At 38.3% G+C, this 18,041-nt stretch overlaps 1 protein-coding gene across 1 annotated transcript; it reads left to right on the top strand.

Annotated features, from left to right (window-relative positions):
- Positions 1-1,771: 1,771 nt before the first annotated feature.
- On the top strand, positions 1,772-17,961 carry LOC127626384 (gamma-taxilin-like). Its single transcript, XM_052102132.1, has 9 exons — positions 1,772-2,089; positions 3,220-3,463; positions 4,181-4,272; positions 4,552-4,722; positions 6,067-6,261; positions 8,323-8,442; positions 9,204-9,371; positions 9,561-9,656; positions 14,165-17,961. Exons 1-9 carry the CDS (start codon positions 2,033-2,035, stop codon positions 14,456-14,458), a joined length of 1,437 nt encoding a protein of 478 aa, XP_051958092.1. The 5' UTR covers positions 1,772-2,032; the 3' UTR covers positions 14,459-17,961.
- Positions 17,962-18,041: the final 80 nt, after the last annotated feature.

Raw genomic sequence — 18,041 nt, 5'->3', positions numbered from 1 at the left:
AAGGAAATGAGACAATTATAACTAGTTATATTTCATGATGTCTTCTAACAATGAAAATGTTAAAGGGATATTTCTTATGTTCAATACAATAAGCTCACTTGACAGCATTTGTTTTACAGAGGCACTTACAATAGAAGTGAATGGGGCCAGTTTTTGGAGGGGTTAACAGCAGAAATGTAATGCTTATAGTTTTATAAAAACATATTGATACGTCTGTTAAAACTTGTGAATTATTTGAGCTGTAAAGTTGTTTAAATCAGCTAATCAAATTTTACTGTTAATATATACAATGTTCTATATCATCACAATGGGGAGGGTCTCAGCTTTCTAATGGTGGCTTAACTAGTCCACTGAGAGGCTAAGATATTCAATGAAACAACAAGGGTGGTGCTTGAACTGAAAAAGACTGAATGTCTATGACCACATCTGTAAGGGCTGAAATGTGTTAGAGCACCATTTTCATTTCAGATCGGCATATTGTGATGGAAGGTAGAGGTCTGCGTGGGAGTTTCCCGCACCCGAACACTACCGCTGAATTTAACTCCATGTTCACAAGCTCTCTGCCCACAGAGATTTTCTTCCTGACCACTCCCGTTCCAGCAACCCCGCATTTGTTTTCCACACATAGCAAAAGTCATTCAAATAGACAACAAGTGTATACAAAGAACTTTGTTTCTGTTATTGCTATTATCAGAGCCAATAATCCCGAGTAATCCCGAGCCACAAGAAATCTAATCGGGTCCCAAAGAAGTTCCGCGGGAATAAGGATTTTATTTTCTTGTACTTGCTGCCATCTAGTGGAATAAAATACAACTCTGAAAAAAATCATTTGCAATATATTTATTTGTAGAAAATAACAACTGGTCAAAATAAGATAAAAGATGCAGTGTTTTCAGACCTCAAATAATGCAAATACAACAAGTTCATGTTCATTTTTAACAATTTGGTGGAATAACCCTGATTTTCAATCACAGCTTTCATGCATCTTGGCATTCTCTTCTACCAGTCTTTCACATTGCTGTTACGTGAATTTGTTGCCACGCCTGGCACAAAAACTGAAGCAGCTCGGATTTGTTTGAGGGCTTGTGGCCATCCATCTTCCTCTTGATCACATTCCAGAGATCTGGAGATAGGGCTGACCATGGGTCTTGATCCAGTGGTCCTCCATCCACTCCTTGATTGACCTGGCTGTGTGGCATGGAGCATTGTTCTGTTGGGACAAAAACAAAACAATCATCAGATTTGACATTGTCAGAGCAGAAGGAAGCAAGTTTTCTTCCAGGATAACATTATACATGGCTTGATTCATGCGTACCTCACAAAGACGAATCTGCCTAATTCCAGTGATCCTGAAGCACCCCCAGATCATCACCGATCCTCCACCTGGTCATCTAATGATTAGACGGAGACCTGGGGAGGTCTTCAAGCCACAGTGTCTCGCAACCACTGTGAAATTTGGTAGGAGATCGATGATGATCTGGGGGTGTTGTATGTGTGAATGGTAAGCTTTTAAATTTGAGAGTAAAAAATGCATGACGGAAGCCCAAAAATGCCACAGAGTTCAAGAGGTTAGCGGTCATACTCAGAAGTGTGTAGTTTCCCCATGGGAGCTTCGTGGAAATAAGGTGGTTATCTGCTTCTAAAACCTTCTTAAAATGAATATGGGATGTAAACACAAGACAAAACGTGCAGTTTGTGGACAAGAAACAATTCTGTAATTTTGCACATGGAAAAGTAATAAGGAATCATTTCTAAGATGTCCATTTATTTATTAACGTACTTACATATTTTCAGACATAAAAAAAAACACAAGCCATGTACTTGAGTAGACAAAAACCGTAGGTGTCCAGGTGTGCCTTACACTTGCTAATCCTAATGTCTTGACCAAATTAAATGAAAGATGATTAAGCAAAAAAGCAACGATCCATTGGATTTGTGAAACAATACACAATGTTGTAATTTGGTATGATTTTATTTGTGTCCATTGCTGTCATGCCTCTATTTTCACTTCTCAGTGTTATTTCGTCACAACATGGCGACGTGCTCGCGCTCAGACACCAGGCTCGAATTAAACCCTGAAAACATACAGGTACTGTATCTCAAACTACTTCCTGGTACATATTTATTTAATATATAATATCATTAACATATCTATTCCTAATAAATGGCTACTCTATGCACATTAAGTGGACTCGTCCTCATAAATTTGTGTTATTTACGAAGGAAGTAGCTTTAGCTCGCTAACCAGTAGACAAGCCAACTTGTATGAGCACTTTCAGCTCCCATTATCAAAATATCAAGGCTAAACATTTGGTTTTTACAAAAGCTACGTATTTTATTTATATTGCTGGTACAATAGTAACGGTAAAGATTTTTGTTTTGAAATGGCGTTATGTTAATGAAAGTGTTGAATCTGCTTGGCTGCGCATGTAAATATGTTTAACAGGGTGGTGAATGTGGAGTTAAGTTAACCTGAGATTTAAAGCTTTATTGCTTTACGGATTTCACAACGAGATTGTTTTAGAGCTTAATATTTCATCTGAACTATAATATGCGTAATAAACTGGTCGTTTGAATCTTTTTAGCTCGTGAGACCGTTATAAATGATTCAATTACTCAGTTTCCCACTCTTATGGTTTGCCATTCGATTAAAAATAATAAAATAATCTCCTGTATAATTTCTACATGAACTATTTACATAGGCCTAACTGGGATGTAAAATAGGGGCTTAGTTAAGTTAAATATATTATAAAATCTGTCGGTATGTTTATTTCATATTCAGAAGTTTCTCATACTAAAATAATTTTTAAGTCGGCACGTGGTTTTACTAATCTCTAGACTTTCAGAGGTTCGAACGCGCTCCTGATCCCCATGTTGTCTAGGTAGGGAGCTCACTAGGTTTTGAGTCACAGCCTCTTCCTCGCTTGTCACGGCTTTCTCTGCAGCACGTGGTAATTTCTCTCTCTCTGTCTCTCTCTCTCTCTCTCTCTCTCTCTCTCTCTCTCTCTCTCAGCCTGTATATCTTTGTGTGTTTGCACTTCGCTCTGTTAATTGGCCGGCAGTAAATATCTAGTCCCCTGAAATTGGGCAAGGACTGGTATCTTTGTGTTGAATTGATGGATGTCACATACACTCCATGTCTTCAATCAGTGTGAACACTGCACAGCCTCCGCTTACTTAAGTTATCTCCTTAAGGTTTTTTATTTCTTTTCAAACCAGGTGACTGAAATCATGGAGGCTGGTGTTATTGGGGTCTGCAGTATAGAAGCCCGGGGACTTGTTGAAGGGAGCAGTTCTCCCGATGTGGAGACCCCATCCCAGGAAAACGTGGAGGGTTTTGTGGGACTGCTGAGCAGGGAGGAGGAGAGAGGGGAGACACCCGGAAGGGAGGATAGCAACCCTGACCCCCTCGATGGGGAGCTGGACCCTAATGCTGAGAAAGCCAAGGACCAAAAAGCATTTGGTTGGTGATGCTATCAAAGTGTTTTTCATTAAAGAATTAAAGGAATGTTTGGGTTCAATGTAAGGTAAGCTTGGCTGACAGCATTTGTGGTGTAATATCGATTACCATGCAAGATAATTTTGTTTCGTCCTTGAGTGAAAAAAAGATAAATATTCATGGTTATATTAAGGCACTTAATATAGACTTAAGCAGGGCAATGTAATACACTTTAAAAGACACAGTTTCAAAAATATAACTGCTTGACTTCACATTATGTGTGTGAACATGAGACAAGGATTGATAAACGGTAAGGGCTTTTAACAAAGAAAATTCATATGGCAGGAATAATGTTGGTGACTAATATCTTATTTTCTGCCTAAAACAATAGTCATATCTAAAAAATTATGACTTCGGTAACTCAAACTCATATTTCAAATGTCGTTAATCTTGAAATCTTTCAGGCCTTTTTATTTTTTTATCCAAATAAACTGAGGGGCAAGTCAAAATAATTTTCTGTTGTAATCGCTCATTATGCCACAAATGCTGTAGATTGAGCTTAATTTGTATTGAAGCTTAAACAAGAAGTAGATCTATGACTTAATTATGAGATAACAGGTGCATTCTTTAGGTTGGAAGAAATCTGCTTCAAAGGGAAATCAAAGGGGTCAGTTGACAAAATGATGTTCGTCAACAACAATTTATTGTGTGCATTATTATTCTTCACTTCTGCTGTCATAGGCAAAGAGGTTCTGGTGTTGATGCAGGCCCTTCATACCTTAACAACCCCAGAAGAGAAACTTGCTGCCCTTTGTAAGAAATATGCTGACCTGGTATGTATTTGAGCCTAGAAAAAAGAGATTGTACAACAATAGATATGTTTTGTGCTTAATGTCCTTAAAAAAGGCAGTTCCCCTCAGTCATTGCAATCCGTTATGATTTATTTTCTTTTGTGCAACACCAAAGGAGATATTTATAAGAATTTTCAAGCTGAACACTTCCATACATTAAAAGGAATTTCAAGCTCCAAAAAGGACAAAAAAAAAGTAGTAATTTGTTTTTTTTTTTGCAATGAAATACCATGAAATTGTCATGTTTTCTTCCTGGGACAGCTGGAGGACAGTCGGAGCATGCAGAAGCAGGTGAAGGTGTTGCAGAAGAAACAGAATCAGGTGTTGAAAGAGAAGATTCACCTGCAGAGTGAGCACAGCAAGGCAGTCCTGGCACGCAGCAAGCTAGAGAGTCTGTGCAGAGAACTGCAGCGTCACAACAAGACCCTGAAGGTAAAGCAGCCACTGCCCAGATCTCATTGAGTCACAACTAAAGTGGGCCTCATTTCCCAAAAGCATCGTACTAGATCGTGGATTCCAACTTAAGATTCATCTTAAGTTTCCCTAAAGCATCATAACATAAGTAGTACTTGAAAATGCTCATAGATTTACGAGTGCTTTGGAGTAATCGTACAGCCCTAAGAGCATCGAAAGCACATAGACATATGCAGACACCTACGGGACAATCACAAAATTACACTTCATACAATTTAAAAACCAATAGCTACACATTATGCTGAGTGTTTAATATCAGGATATATGTGTTTTATTTTAACAGGCAAGTCTAATAATAATAAAAATGAAATGCATAAATTATATAGTCTAAATGGACAAATAGATTAATTAGTAAACAAATAATGTTATTTGTGTGGAATAGCTGGTAACAACAAAGTGGTGGCATGATTGATGCAGATAACTTTACAAATTAATATTGGAGAAGAAACAAATGTTTGCTGCCATGCATGAAAATCGTCCATATTTATTGGCTCATCATCCTAAATTTACATTTATTCATTTGGCATTGCTGTCACCATTATCACTTTTGGGAGTAAAGTACAGACCTCTGCTTTATTGGTGAATGTCCCTAAAGGGCATCTTCCAAACATCATCTTATTTTGCGCTCCACGATAACACGTTGAACCTTGTAATATTTAATGAATGCTTGTAATTAGCTGGATCATACACTGTTTTCACTAATCCTGGAAGCTTTATATTGTGAGGAATCTGTGAAAAAAAAAAAAATATTACAAATGCACACCTGATTATGGAAGCAGATAGAAGAAAAAAGATTGTTCTGCACAAAATGATTGTAAAAACAATATGTGAAGTTGTAGTTAAGTCGAATATTTAAGAAAATATAAAAAAAAAAGTAAAGCAAGGTAAATTACGAAAGATTGTAAAGTTATGCACATATATATTTAAGTTACAATAACGAACATCACTATACGGTTACATATCAGCACTGTCACACGGACAGCAACTCAATTGTGTAGCACTTCAAGCGTGTCATTACACGTTCATGTTAAGTTCAGTTTTGAGAAACGCATGTAAAAAAATAAAGAACGTTCGTAATATCGCTACTAGAAAATGCTCTTGGTAAGATCGATCGGGGAAACGCAGCTTTTTATAGTAAACTGATGTTCAGGTCTGATTGAACATCGCTAGTTAACCTACTATAAGCTCATCTAGAAGAATCAATTATTTTTAAGATAATTCAGAAACCAGATTTGCTGCAAGTTATGTATGTCGCATGCTATGAAGTGCATGGTCAACACGTTTTTGTCATTGTGATGGCAGGAGGAGAATTCTCAGAGGTTCAGGGAATACGAGGAGCGGCGTAAGGAGGCAACGCTGCATTTCCAGATGACCCTCAATGAAATTGAGGCACAGATGGAGCAGCACAACTCGCACAACAGCAAACTGCGGCAGGAGAACATGGAGCTGGCTGAGAAACTCAAAAAGCTCATTGAGCAGTACGAGCTCCGGGAGGAGGTAAGGCAACATCTTTCAAATATGCAAACTACATGTGATACTCTAGTTTAGTGCCTACAACATCTGCAACCCTATAGAGAATTAAGGGTGCATTTTACACCAGCTGCCTGTTCCATTAATTGGGTTTACTCAGCTAATGATGTGTTTTATTAAATAATTCAACATAACTGCTGAGATATGAGATTTGGAAAGTCATGGCTTGGTGGAATTGTAGTCATGTGTCTGCTAAGAATGTAGTATTTCACACCATTTCATTTAATTGTTTTACATTTATTTGCGTAATTCTGAACATGTTCCTCACTTATGCATTGCTTTGCAGTACAATCTAAAAGCGAACAACAAATTAAATTAGGGAAGTGCATGAGAAATCGAGTACTCATTCAGCTTTTAAATATTTGACTAGTAAAAACATTACTCGAATATTACAATTAGATTTTTCTCTGTGCCATTGCCTTCCGTGGGCAGCAATGAAACCCTTCTCTCACCTAAATCTTGCCATGACAACTCAATGCATTGGTTGGTGCTGTGGATATAAGATGCTGTTGCAGTAGTTCACCCAAAAATAAAATCGTTTTCATTAAAAATGATTCTATCGCTTCAGATGACGTGGGATGTATGTTTCCAATTTGTTGCTGTGTAGTTTTTGTGCTTATTTTGAAATGAGACAAACATGTTGAAAAGTTGAAGGTTTAACCTAAATTCTAAATATCAAGAAATCAATTACTCGTTTTCTAATGTGTTAAAGGCCTCCACTCAAAATTACTCGAAATGCCCACCCCTAAATGAAATGAGGATCTATCTTGTTCAAAACTCTGAGTACTGACCATGTATTTAGGATTATGTGTACATGGTTGCTAGTCTAGTCACGATTAATAAATCACCTTAAATAGCTTTCAAAAAATGTGTGAAAGGGAGAAATCTAGGACATTACATAAGATTATATAATAGTTATTCTGGTTGACTGAGTTCCAAAAGCAACAGAGTAATATAAAATGGATCAACACTAAAGTTGTCCAAAAGGAGAGACATATTTTAAGTTTTTGGATATATTTTCATATTTAAAATATTATTTTTACATTTTAAACCCTTAAATGATACATCCCTATTTTACTTCAAGATTCCAAGTTAAATGTGATTAATGACTTACTAAAGTGTATGAAGCACACCCATACACCTTAAGAAGTTAATGACAATTAATCATCATAATTGGCAACACCCTAAAACAGACAATTATTTGTTTGACAAATAATCGTCAGCCAAATTTCATAATCTTGACTGTGCTAATGGTTGCTTTATCAGGCCTTAGTATGAAAGTTCCACAAGCACAGGTTGTCAAGCTATGACGTGTGTAATATCTGGCATGAGAGCAATCGCAAGAGATAGTATTCATTTAATTTAGACAAAGTACCTTGATCTGTTGAGTCCCTTGCGCATGCATGCCAAAATATGTCTTCCAGTAAGTCTTCCTCATAGTAATTTCTGTGTCTGGAGCTAAATGGCAAGCCAAACACTCTTAAAGTGTGACAGTTAAAACTCACTGACCAACCATTCACAAGACACTGATTGTGCAACATTTTCACTTGCGAAATAACCAAATCATGGCTGATTGTGAATAACACATTTTTACAAATGCATCGGTAACTGAGAACATCTGTTTTTGCATGATGCTCCATCTATACCACTAGTTGTCATCGCAACATAAACAAGAATATAACTGAAGGCGCCTTAACAAGGAAAATTAAAAATGGCATTTCATGAAAAAAAGGTTGTAGTCCCCTGCCCATGGGTAAGCCACGTTTCAGTTTTTGGTGTTATTAGAAAAGAAATGTGAGATGATGACTGTTGACCTTACTCCCTAGAATATTTTGTAATTGGTGACAAGGTCATGCTTTGAGTAGCAGTTAATTGTTTTGGTTTGAAAATATAGGGTGGTTCGTTTTTATTATAAGAGATGTATTTGACGTCAGACATTTAGCCTTTTTCTTTTATTGTCTTTAATTGTCTAATTAAGTGATGTGTTCTTTTAAAGTGTAAACAAACGTGATATTTGTGTTTACTCAGCACATCGACAAGGTGTTCAAACACAAGGAACTGCAACAGCAGTTGGTGGACGCCAAACTCCAGCGGACGGCCGAGCTAATGCGAGAGGTGGAAGAGAAACAGCAGAGAGAAAGAGAGTTTGTGAGTATCTCTAATCCAGCAGCCATATCACCTTGTAGCTCTAGACTGAAGCTAAACAGGATTGAGCCTTGTCAGTGTCTGGGAGACCACCTGGGGTATACTAAGGTTGCTGTTGGAAGAGGTATTAGTGAGGGTAGAAGGGGGTGCTCGCCCTATGGTCTGTGTGGGTTATGATGCCCCAGTATAGTGACAGGGACTCTATACTGTAAAAAGGCATCATCCTTTGGATGAGATGTTCAACAGAGTTCTTGACTCCCTGTGGATATTAAAAATCCCAGGGCATTTCTCATTAAGTGTCGGAGATTAACCCTGATGTCCTGGCCAAATTCATCCATTTGCCCTTATCAATAATGGCCTCCTAATAATTCCCTTCCATGAATTGGCTTTATCACTCTCTCCTCTCCACCAATAGCTGGTGTGTGGTGACTGGCGCACTATAGCTGCTGTTGCATCATTCAGGTGGTTGCTGGTTACTGTTGGTGGTTGAGGAGAGTCCCCTGTTTCAAATATAAAGCGCTTTAAGTGTAGTGTTGGAAAACCACTATATTAGTGTAAAATGTATTTATTCATTAATTTAGTCCAAGATCAGTTCTTTCTTTTACAATCCTAATACATTCCAGAGCCAGGCCTAATCCTGAAGGATTGGTACCTAAAACAAGGGAGAGTTGGATTACCCATTATGCAAGAATATAAAAATAGAAATTCTGATTTATTACCTTATTATATAGGTTTTACCTATGCACAATATTTTCAATGTTAAGCTGCTGAAAGACGCAACTGAGTCGAGACACAAGTGTGAGCTGATGAAGGAACAGGAGCATCAGTTAAAACAGCAGCTCACTCTGTACATGGATAAGTTTGAGGAGTTCCAGTCCACCCTCGCCAAGAGCAATGAGGTCTTCACCACTTTCCGACAGGAGATGGAGAAAGTGAGTGGGCAGAATCTTGCCACCTTAATTTTCAGCTAATTCACCTGATTCTACTTAACATACACTGAAGAGACTTTTATTTTTTTTTCTTGCTGTAAGCAAAGAAAATGCAAGAGGCTTATTATATTTTAATTATCTTTAGGTAAAGGCATATTCTGCATGACCCCTTTTTGTTTTGTGATTGAACAGATGACAAAGAAGATCAAGAAGCTTGAAAAGGAGACAACTCTATGGAGGACCAAATGGGAGACCAACAACCAGACTCTACTGCAAATGGCAGAAGAGGTGAGGGAAATAATTGGCACATATTGCTTAAAAGCATGGGTGGGGAACATCAGGCCTCAGGGCCGAAGAAGGCCCGCAAGGCCATTTCACCCAGAATAATTTGAGGAATAATTTTAAAAGCAAAAAATGCCCTTGATTCGCTTAACTGTAAAAAAAGTAAAAAAAGAAATACAATTAAAATAATTATAAAAAAATTTAAATAACCCAAAATATTGTACAATTGACAGATCTTTTAGTGTTTTTTCTAGGTGTTTGAGCACGCAACTAAATGCGTACATTATTTCAACCCCAATCAGAAATTGCAAGCAATTGTATGGCCTGCAAATTATTTTGGAAATACTCAAATGGCCCTTAATGGGGAAAAAGGTCCCCCACCCCTGACATAAAGTTTACATTTCAGTTCAGTGCTAATATTCACCAGATTTAGCCATTTTATTAATCCCTTCAACCCTCTCTTCATAAACCCGCCCTCCAAAGTCATATAAGCAAACCCAATATCAGCTAACCTGAATGGGGTAAATGAATAACAGGCATGGCATTTCTGCTTGGATAGTATTCCGAAAAAAACCATTCCTGAAATTATATTAAAGTCTGGTAATCTTACACGGCTCACAAATGGTATTCGACCGATATATCACCGAAGATGATAAATTGGCCGATATTCAGAATTTATTCATTTTTGCCATTGGCTGACAAATTTTCCCATTTGGCTGATTGGTTTCTCAAGCCACGAGGCGAGAAGAATCGCCTGCTTGCACGTCAAGTAGCCGTCTGAGATATGAAAATGACCAATCACCATTTTTGTTGTTCGTGCCATCAAGTGACCAGCAATAATAGACCGATGTTCAATACAGATTCATTAAAACAGTCTCTTTTATTAGAGCTCATGATGTTTAAAGTGCTTGGTTGTTTCTCTCTCTCTCTCTCTCTCTCTCTTCTCAGCAGTTTCTCTTGTCTAATGGTTCAATGACAAATAACAATAAAACTTCTATCACACACCATCTACATTGCATCTAGAAAGTGTTCAAAGCGCTTCACTTTTTCCAAATGTTTTTATGTTACAGCCTTATTTCAAAATGGATTAAATTAATTATTTTCCTCAAAATTCTACAAACAATACCCCATAATGATAACGTGAAAGCAGTTTGTTTGAAATCTTTGCAAATGTATTAAAAATACAAAACGAAAAAAATCACATGTACATATCTATTCACAGCCTATGCTTAATACTTTGCTGAAGCACCTTTGGCACCAATTACAGCCTCAAATCTTTTTGTGTATGATGCTACAAGCTTGTCACACCTATTTGTGGGCAGTTTCTCCCATTCTTCTTTGCAGAACCTCTCAAGCTTCATCAGATTTGATGGGGAGCGTCAGTGCACAGCCATTTTCAGATCTCTCCAGAGATGTTCTGGGCTCTGGCTGGGCCACTCAAGGACATTCACGGAGTTGTTCCATAGCCACTCCTTTGTTGTCTTGGCTGTGTACTTGGGGTCATTGTCCTGTTGGAAGATGAACCTTCACCCCAGTCTGAGGTCCAGAGCGCTCTGGAGCAGGTTTTCATCATGGATGTCTTTGTACATTGCTGCATTCATCTTTCCCTTGATCCTGACTAGTCTCCCAGTTCCTGCCACTGAAAAACGTCCCCACAGCATGATGCTGCCACACCATGCTTCACTGTAGGGATGGTATTGGCCAGGTGATGAGCAGTGTCTGGTTTCCTCCAGACATGACGCTTGCCATTCAGGCCAAAGTGTTTAATCTTTGTTTCATCAGACCAGAGAATTTTGTTTCTCATGGTCTGAGAGTCCTTCAGGTGCCTTTTGGCAAACTCCAGGCAGGCTGTCATGTGCCTTTTACACTTCATTTTTGAGTGGCTTCCTTCTGGCCAATCTACCATACAGGCCTGATTGGTGGAGTGCTGCAGAGATGATTGTTCTTCTGGAAGGACCTTCAATACTGCAGAAATGTTTCTGTAACCTTCCCCAGATCTGTGCCTCGATACAATCCTGTCTCGGAGGTCTACAGACAATTCCTTGGACTTCATGGCTTGGTTAACTGTGGGTCCTTATATAGACAGGTGTGTGCCTTGCCAAATCATGTCCAATCAACTGAATTTACCACAGGTGGACTCCAATCAAGTTGTAGAAACATCTCAAGGATGATCAGTGGAAACAGGATGCACCTGAGCTCAATTTTGAGTGTCATGGCAAAAGCTGTGAATACTTAAGTACATGTAATATTTTTTTTTTATTTAATACATTTGCAAAGTTTCAAACAAACTTCTTTCACATTGTCATTATGGGGTATTATTTTTAGAATTTTGAGGAGAATAATGAATTTAATCAATTTTGGAATAAGGCTGTAACATAACAAAATGTGGAAAAAGTGAAGCGCTGTGAATACTTTACAGATACACTGTACACTCACCTAAAGGATTATTAGGAACACCTGTTCAATTTCTCATTAATGCAATTATCTAATCAACCAATCACATGGCAGTTGCTTCAATGCATTTAAGGGTGTGGTCCTGGTCAAGACAATCTCCTGAACTCCAAACTGAATGTCAGAATGGGAAAGAAAGGTGATTTAAGCAATTTTGAGCGTGGCATGGTTGTTGGTGCCAGACGGGCCGGTCTGAGTATTTCACAATCTGCTCAGTTACTGGGATTTTCACGCACAACCATTTCTAGGGTTTACAAAGAATGGTGTGAAAAGGGAAAAACATCCAGTATGCGGCAGTCCTGTGGGCGAAAATGCCTTGTTGATGCTAGAGGTCAGAGGAGAATGGGCCAACTGATTCAAGCTGATAGAAGAGCAACTTTGCCTGAAATAACCACTCGTTACATCCGAGGTATGCAGCAAAGCATTTGTGAAGCCACGACATGCACAACCTTGAGGTGGATGGGCTACAACAGCAGAAGACCCCACCGGGTACCACTCATCTCCACTACAAATAGGAAAAAGAGGCTACAATTTGCAAGAGCTCACCAAAATTGGACAGTTGAAGACTGGAAAATGTTGCCTGGTCTGATGAGTCTCGATTTCTGTTGAGACATTCAGATGGTAGAGTCAGAATTTGGCGTAAACAGAATGAGAACATGGATCCATCATGCCTTGTTACCACTGTGCAGGCTGGTGGTGGTGGTGTAATGGTGTGGGGGATGTTTTCTTGGCACACTTTAGGCCCCTTAGTGCCAATTGGGCATCGTTTAAATGCCACGGCCTACCTGAGCATTGTTTCTGACCATGTCCATCCCTTTATGGCCACCATTTACCCATCCTCTGATGGCTACTTCCAGCAGGATAATGCACCATGTCACAAAGCTCGAATCATTTCAAATTGGTTTCTTGAACATGACAATGAGTTCACTGTACTAAAATGGCCCCCACAGTCACCAGATCTCAACCCAATAGAGTATCTTTGGGATGTGGTGGAACGGGAGCTTCGTGCCCTGGATGTGCATCCCACAAATCTCCATCAACTGCAAGATGCTATCCTATCAATATGGGCCAACATTTCTAAAGAATGCTTTCAGCACCTTGTTGAATCAATGCCACGTAGAATTAAGGCAGTTCTGAAGGCGAAAGGGGGTCAAACACAGTATTAGTGTGGTGTTCCTAATAATCCTTTAGGTGAGTGTATATGTTGACATCGCTTTTAAACAGATTTAATTCACAAACCTCACGAAACTTATTCAAATCCATTTTCTTCATGTGGAGTGCTCGTATATATATTCCTCTTAAGCATGTTTTATAATAGCCAATATCAAAACGGTGTCCCTCTGACTCACGAATGTTGCATGACGATCAGTCCATGAGACACTAAGCAGACGATCCGGGCAGAGTTAACTGGATGTGGTTTGTAGATTGCTGCTCTTGCTAGATCCACACGAGTGCGATAGAGCAACTTCAAAGTAAATGTTATATTCAGTGTGTAATGTATGTACAACTAGTTTGATTCTGTGTTTTTATGAGAAAATGTGATTGCTTTTGCACACATACTGTCCGTGGTTGCTGGACTACTGTGTGCACTGTTGTTTTTCCTTCTACCTAATATATTACAGTTCTTTATGTGCAAACAATTACTAAAATGGGAATTCTAAACAGAAACAGGAGAAACTGCTATCAACCATCTAAAAGACACAAAATGTAGTTTTTTTTTTTTTTTTTACAAAGTTAGTTTAATGTGAAAGTTTGAGTAAATATAATGCTAAATAAAAAAAATTGTTTTAGCCAATTTATGTAGATTTCATTTCCTATTATATTAAAGTGTGATATATCGGCCTTTCGCCACCCTACTCTCATCAGCCATTAAAAAACCCATATCGGCCGAGCTCTACTGACAAATAAACAAAACTATGAATTAATGCACACTCCTACAGATTTTTAATAATGCCATGCAGAAATTTGTGTTTAACCTCCTGCTGAACTTTGAAACCATAACCAAAATTGTTTTACAAATAGGAATATTTTATAAGTCATATTCTCTGGCATTTATGTTGTAGAAAACGGTGCGAGACAAGAATTACAAGGCCCTTCAAGGCAAACTGGAGTGTCTGGAGAAGCTTTGCAGGGCCCTGCAGAGAGAACGCAATGACCTAAATCAGAAACTTAGAGCTGTCCAGGGCCCAGCAAAAGACCCTGAGGAAGAGGGTACAGGCCCTCCTGACCCCCAGCCAGAAGAGCGCCCCTGCCGGCCCTTGAACCCAGAGATGGAGGGTTTGGTGCCAGAAACAGAGAAACTCGGGCTTCAGTCTGAGGGGGGCACCACATCATCCACACAACTGATTGACGACTGAGCCTGGCCTTCAGATGGCTTTTTTTTTTGTAGAGGTATATATTTTTGTCTAACAATTATTATCATAACTAAATTTGTGAGGAAAAAGCAGGACATAAGCGAAGATGCTAACTGCTCTTTGTGTTGGTAATCAGCTTTGTGGTGAGCACTTTTTACTCCCTGTTTTCTATCACATTGTATTTTCATAGGAAATGGTCATGTGGTCCAATATGGCCGCCATGCAGCTTTGTTTCATATGTCTCTTTTGTTTTTTCTTCCCACATTCTGTTCTCAGCACTTCCCTGCTCATCTGTGCTGTGGTCGCACATTATTATTTTCTCTGCAATAGAATGTAGCTCTTGGTCTGACCTCTAGGATCAGAATACATTTTTTTTAATGCATATAATGTTGAATATTCCTATTTTGAAATAACAGTACGTAGTAAACAAGCCTGTCCAGCTCTAAATGTCCTGATGACCTTGAGACTTGAGAAATAGGGCATTAATGTCAGACTCCTTGGCATTTTGAGTCTGGGCCAAGAAGAGTCCTTAACAGGTCATGCTTCTATTGCTTTGATTAAAATTTAATTGAAATGGACTTTAAAATAAGATACATGTTTTATAGATGAAGAGAGGGGTCAAAATTGAGAGATTCTTTATCTCCACATTGTCTGTAGCTTTGTTTCATGTGGGAATCTGATTAAGGGCTAGTTTGACTTTGAAAAAGGCTGCTACATCTCTTAAGAATTTTGTGAAATGCAAGGAACAGTACTGCAGTTTAAGAGGGGAGGGACTTCCTGTTTTGTTGCATGACAGACAAAAGGAACAGCATCTTTACCAGCAGAAAAACTTATGTGTGGAAAAAAATGCCAAGTGTATTGATGTTTCATTAAAATTTGTTTAATCTTTACAACCACATTTACACAGATTAGCCACAACATTAAAACCACCTGCAGAATATTGTGTAGGTCCCCCTCGTGCTGCCAAAACAGAACCAACCCACATCTCAGAATAACATTCTGAGGTGATATTAATCTCACCACAATTGTAAAGGTTATCTTAGTTACCATAGACTTTGTCAGTTAGAACCAGTCTGGCAATTCTCTGTTGACCTCTCTCATCAAGGCATTTTCATCCACAGAAATGCTGCTCACTGGATGTTTTTTGTTATTGTCACCATTCTGTAATTCTAGAGACTGTTGTGCATGAAAATCCCAGGAGATCAGCAGGTACAGAAATGCCTAAACCTGCCCATCTGGCACCAACAATCGTGCCACGGTCCAAATTACTGACATCACATTATTTCACCATTCTGATGGTTGATGTGAATGTTAACTGAAGCTCCTGACCCGTATCTGCATTATTGTGTGCACTTCTCTGCTGCCACACAATTGGCTGATCAGCTAATCGCATGGATGATTGTTGGTGTCAGATGGGCTGGTTTGAGTATCTCTGTAACTGTTGATCTCCTGGGATTTTCATACACATCTCTAGAATTTACTCCCAAGTGTGCCAAAAACAAAAAATATCGAGTGAGCGGCAGTTCTGTGGCTGGAAATGCCTTGCTGATGAGAGAGGTCAACAGAGAATGGCCAGACTGGTTAGAACTGACAGTCTACGGTAACTCAGATAACCGCTCTGTACATTTGTGGTGTGAAGAATATCACCTCAGAATGCTATTCTGAGATGCGGTTTGGTGCTGTTTTGGTGGCACGAGAGGGACCTACACAATATTGTGGCTGATCAGTGTATATTTGTAAGAGATAACAAGGTTTGTTTTTTTCTTTTGGATCGGAATATCCATCCCACCACAAGCTAAATGAAAGTCAATCTGTATAAATGGACCTTATAAAATTAAAAAAATAATTTGACATCTTCAGTCAGTTTAAAAAATAAGGAGAAATATGCTTGTATAATTTTCATTTTGCAAAAGGCTTTGAGGGGGTTCACCCAAAAATGAAAAATCTCATCGACTCAATCTCATGCCATCACAGATGTGTGTAACTTTTTCTTCTGCTGATTTTTGGTTCTGTAAATCCATACATTGCAAGTGAATGGTGACCAAAACTTTGAAGGTCCAAAAAGCATATATAGGCAGCATAAAAGTAATCCATACAACTCCTGTGTTTAAATCCATATCTTGAAAAGTGCTATGATATGTGTGGTTGAGAAACTGATCAATATTTAAATAATTTTTTACTATAAATTCTCCTTGCTGCCCAGTAAATGGCTATATGCAAAAATAATGTGAATTGCCAAAAAGAAAATAATTTGAAAGTGGAGATTGTCAGTAAAAAAGGACTTAAATATTGATCTGTTTCTCACTCACACCTATTATATCACTTCTGAAGATACAGATTTAACCACTGGAGTCATGTGGATTACTTTTATGCTGCCTTTATGTGCTGTTTGGACTTCAAAGTTCTGGACACCATTTACTTGCATTGTCTAAACATACAGTGCAGAGATATTTTTCTAAAAAAGTCATACATCTGGTATCGCATGGTGAATAAATTGTATGAAATGAAATATTCACTTTAAGCATGTTTTTGCCAGTCAAATTGACAGTTCACATTATTTCAACTAACTGGACGCAAAACTGAGTATTCACCTATGTCTCATTTAAAAGGGGCCATGACGTATTTGATACTGGATATACTGAATGTGATTTCTCTTTTTTTGGACTGTAATAACAATAAAATGCAGTTTAATAATGGCATTCAATGCTAAATTGTCAATATTGCTAATAATGTGAAATATGTAGACAACTGAATTGATGAATGTAGAAATGCATCTTTCATATGCAAATTGCCAATTCCATTTATAAACTACCGTAACTACTTGCCACTCAGACGCATAGCCCTTCAAGGTCTGTTCATTATCATGGTTTGGACACACAGGGTCTATAAACACTTGCCTCCTCAGGTACATTAGAACAACATCTGGTCTTGTGCATGCCCTGTTACCTATGACAAGGTCCAGTACATTCCTTAGCAGTGACTTCCAACAAAATACATTTTTATTTTGTGCTTGAACACACACTCAGAAAGTAAAACTTTTAAAGAATGCTTTCAGTGTAACTAATCATGTTAACCACAACGATGTTTTTCTCCTGAAAACTTATTTTTTTAAATTGGCCAATCCTTTCCTCAAATTTTAATAACAATTTCATAGTTTGTGATTATAATGTCTTAGCCCTTGATATGTATGACTTGGGATTCTCTGTGTAACAGTTTCACCTCACTTTCAATCATGTTTTTATTATGCAGATTGTCAAAAATCTTTTAGAACATTTATTTAGATACTGCATACATCTGTAATTGGGGTTGTGTTTGAGTGTTGGTACTTTGTATTGCTTCTGCTTTTTTTTTTTTTTTTTTGCAATACCCCAGTTTGATTCTCAGGTTATGCAAGAAATCTACCTCTGCAGGTAAGACGTACTGTGAAAGACACCCAAGAGAGCTTTCCTTTTGCCCAAACTCGGCCTGTGACCCTTCTGAGATTGTACAATGCTCTTTTAGTTCTGTCTTGCTTTTCAATAAAACATTTTGTAGAATTTTCCTTATGACTTGTTGGATTTCTTGATGAGACATAGGGAATTTTATA

This window comes from Xyrauchen texanus, chromosome 32 (assembly GCF_025860055.1).
Source record: "Xyrauchen texanus isolate HMW12.3.18 chromosome 32, RBS_HiC_50CHRs, whole genome shotgun sequence".
Classification (NCBI taxonomy): Eukaryota; Metazoa; Chordata; class Actinopteri; order Cypriniformes; family Catostomidae; genus Xyrauchen; species Xyrauchen texanus.
This window is presented reverse-complemented; position numbering and strand designations above follow the sequence as displayed.

Coding starts and splice junctions, on each gene's coding strand:
- LOC127626384 (XM_052102132.1), top strand. CDS start 2,033: ATGGCGACGTGCTCGCGCTCAGACACCAGGCTCGAATTAAACCCTGAA. Junction 6,262..8,322: donor AGTACGAGCTCCGGGAGGAG/GTAAGGCAACAT, acceptor GTGTTTACTCAG/CACATCGACAAGGTGTTCAA. Junction 9,372..9,560: donor TCCGACAGGAGATGGAGAAA/GTGAGTGGGCAG, acceptor GTGATTGAACAG/ATGACAAAGAAGATCAAGAA.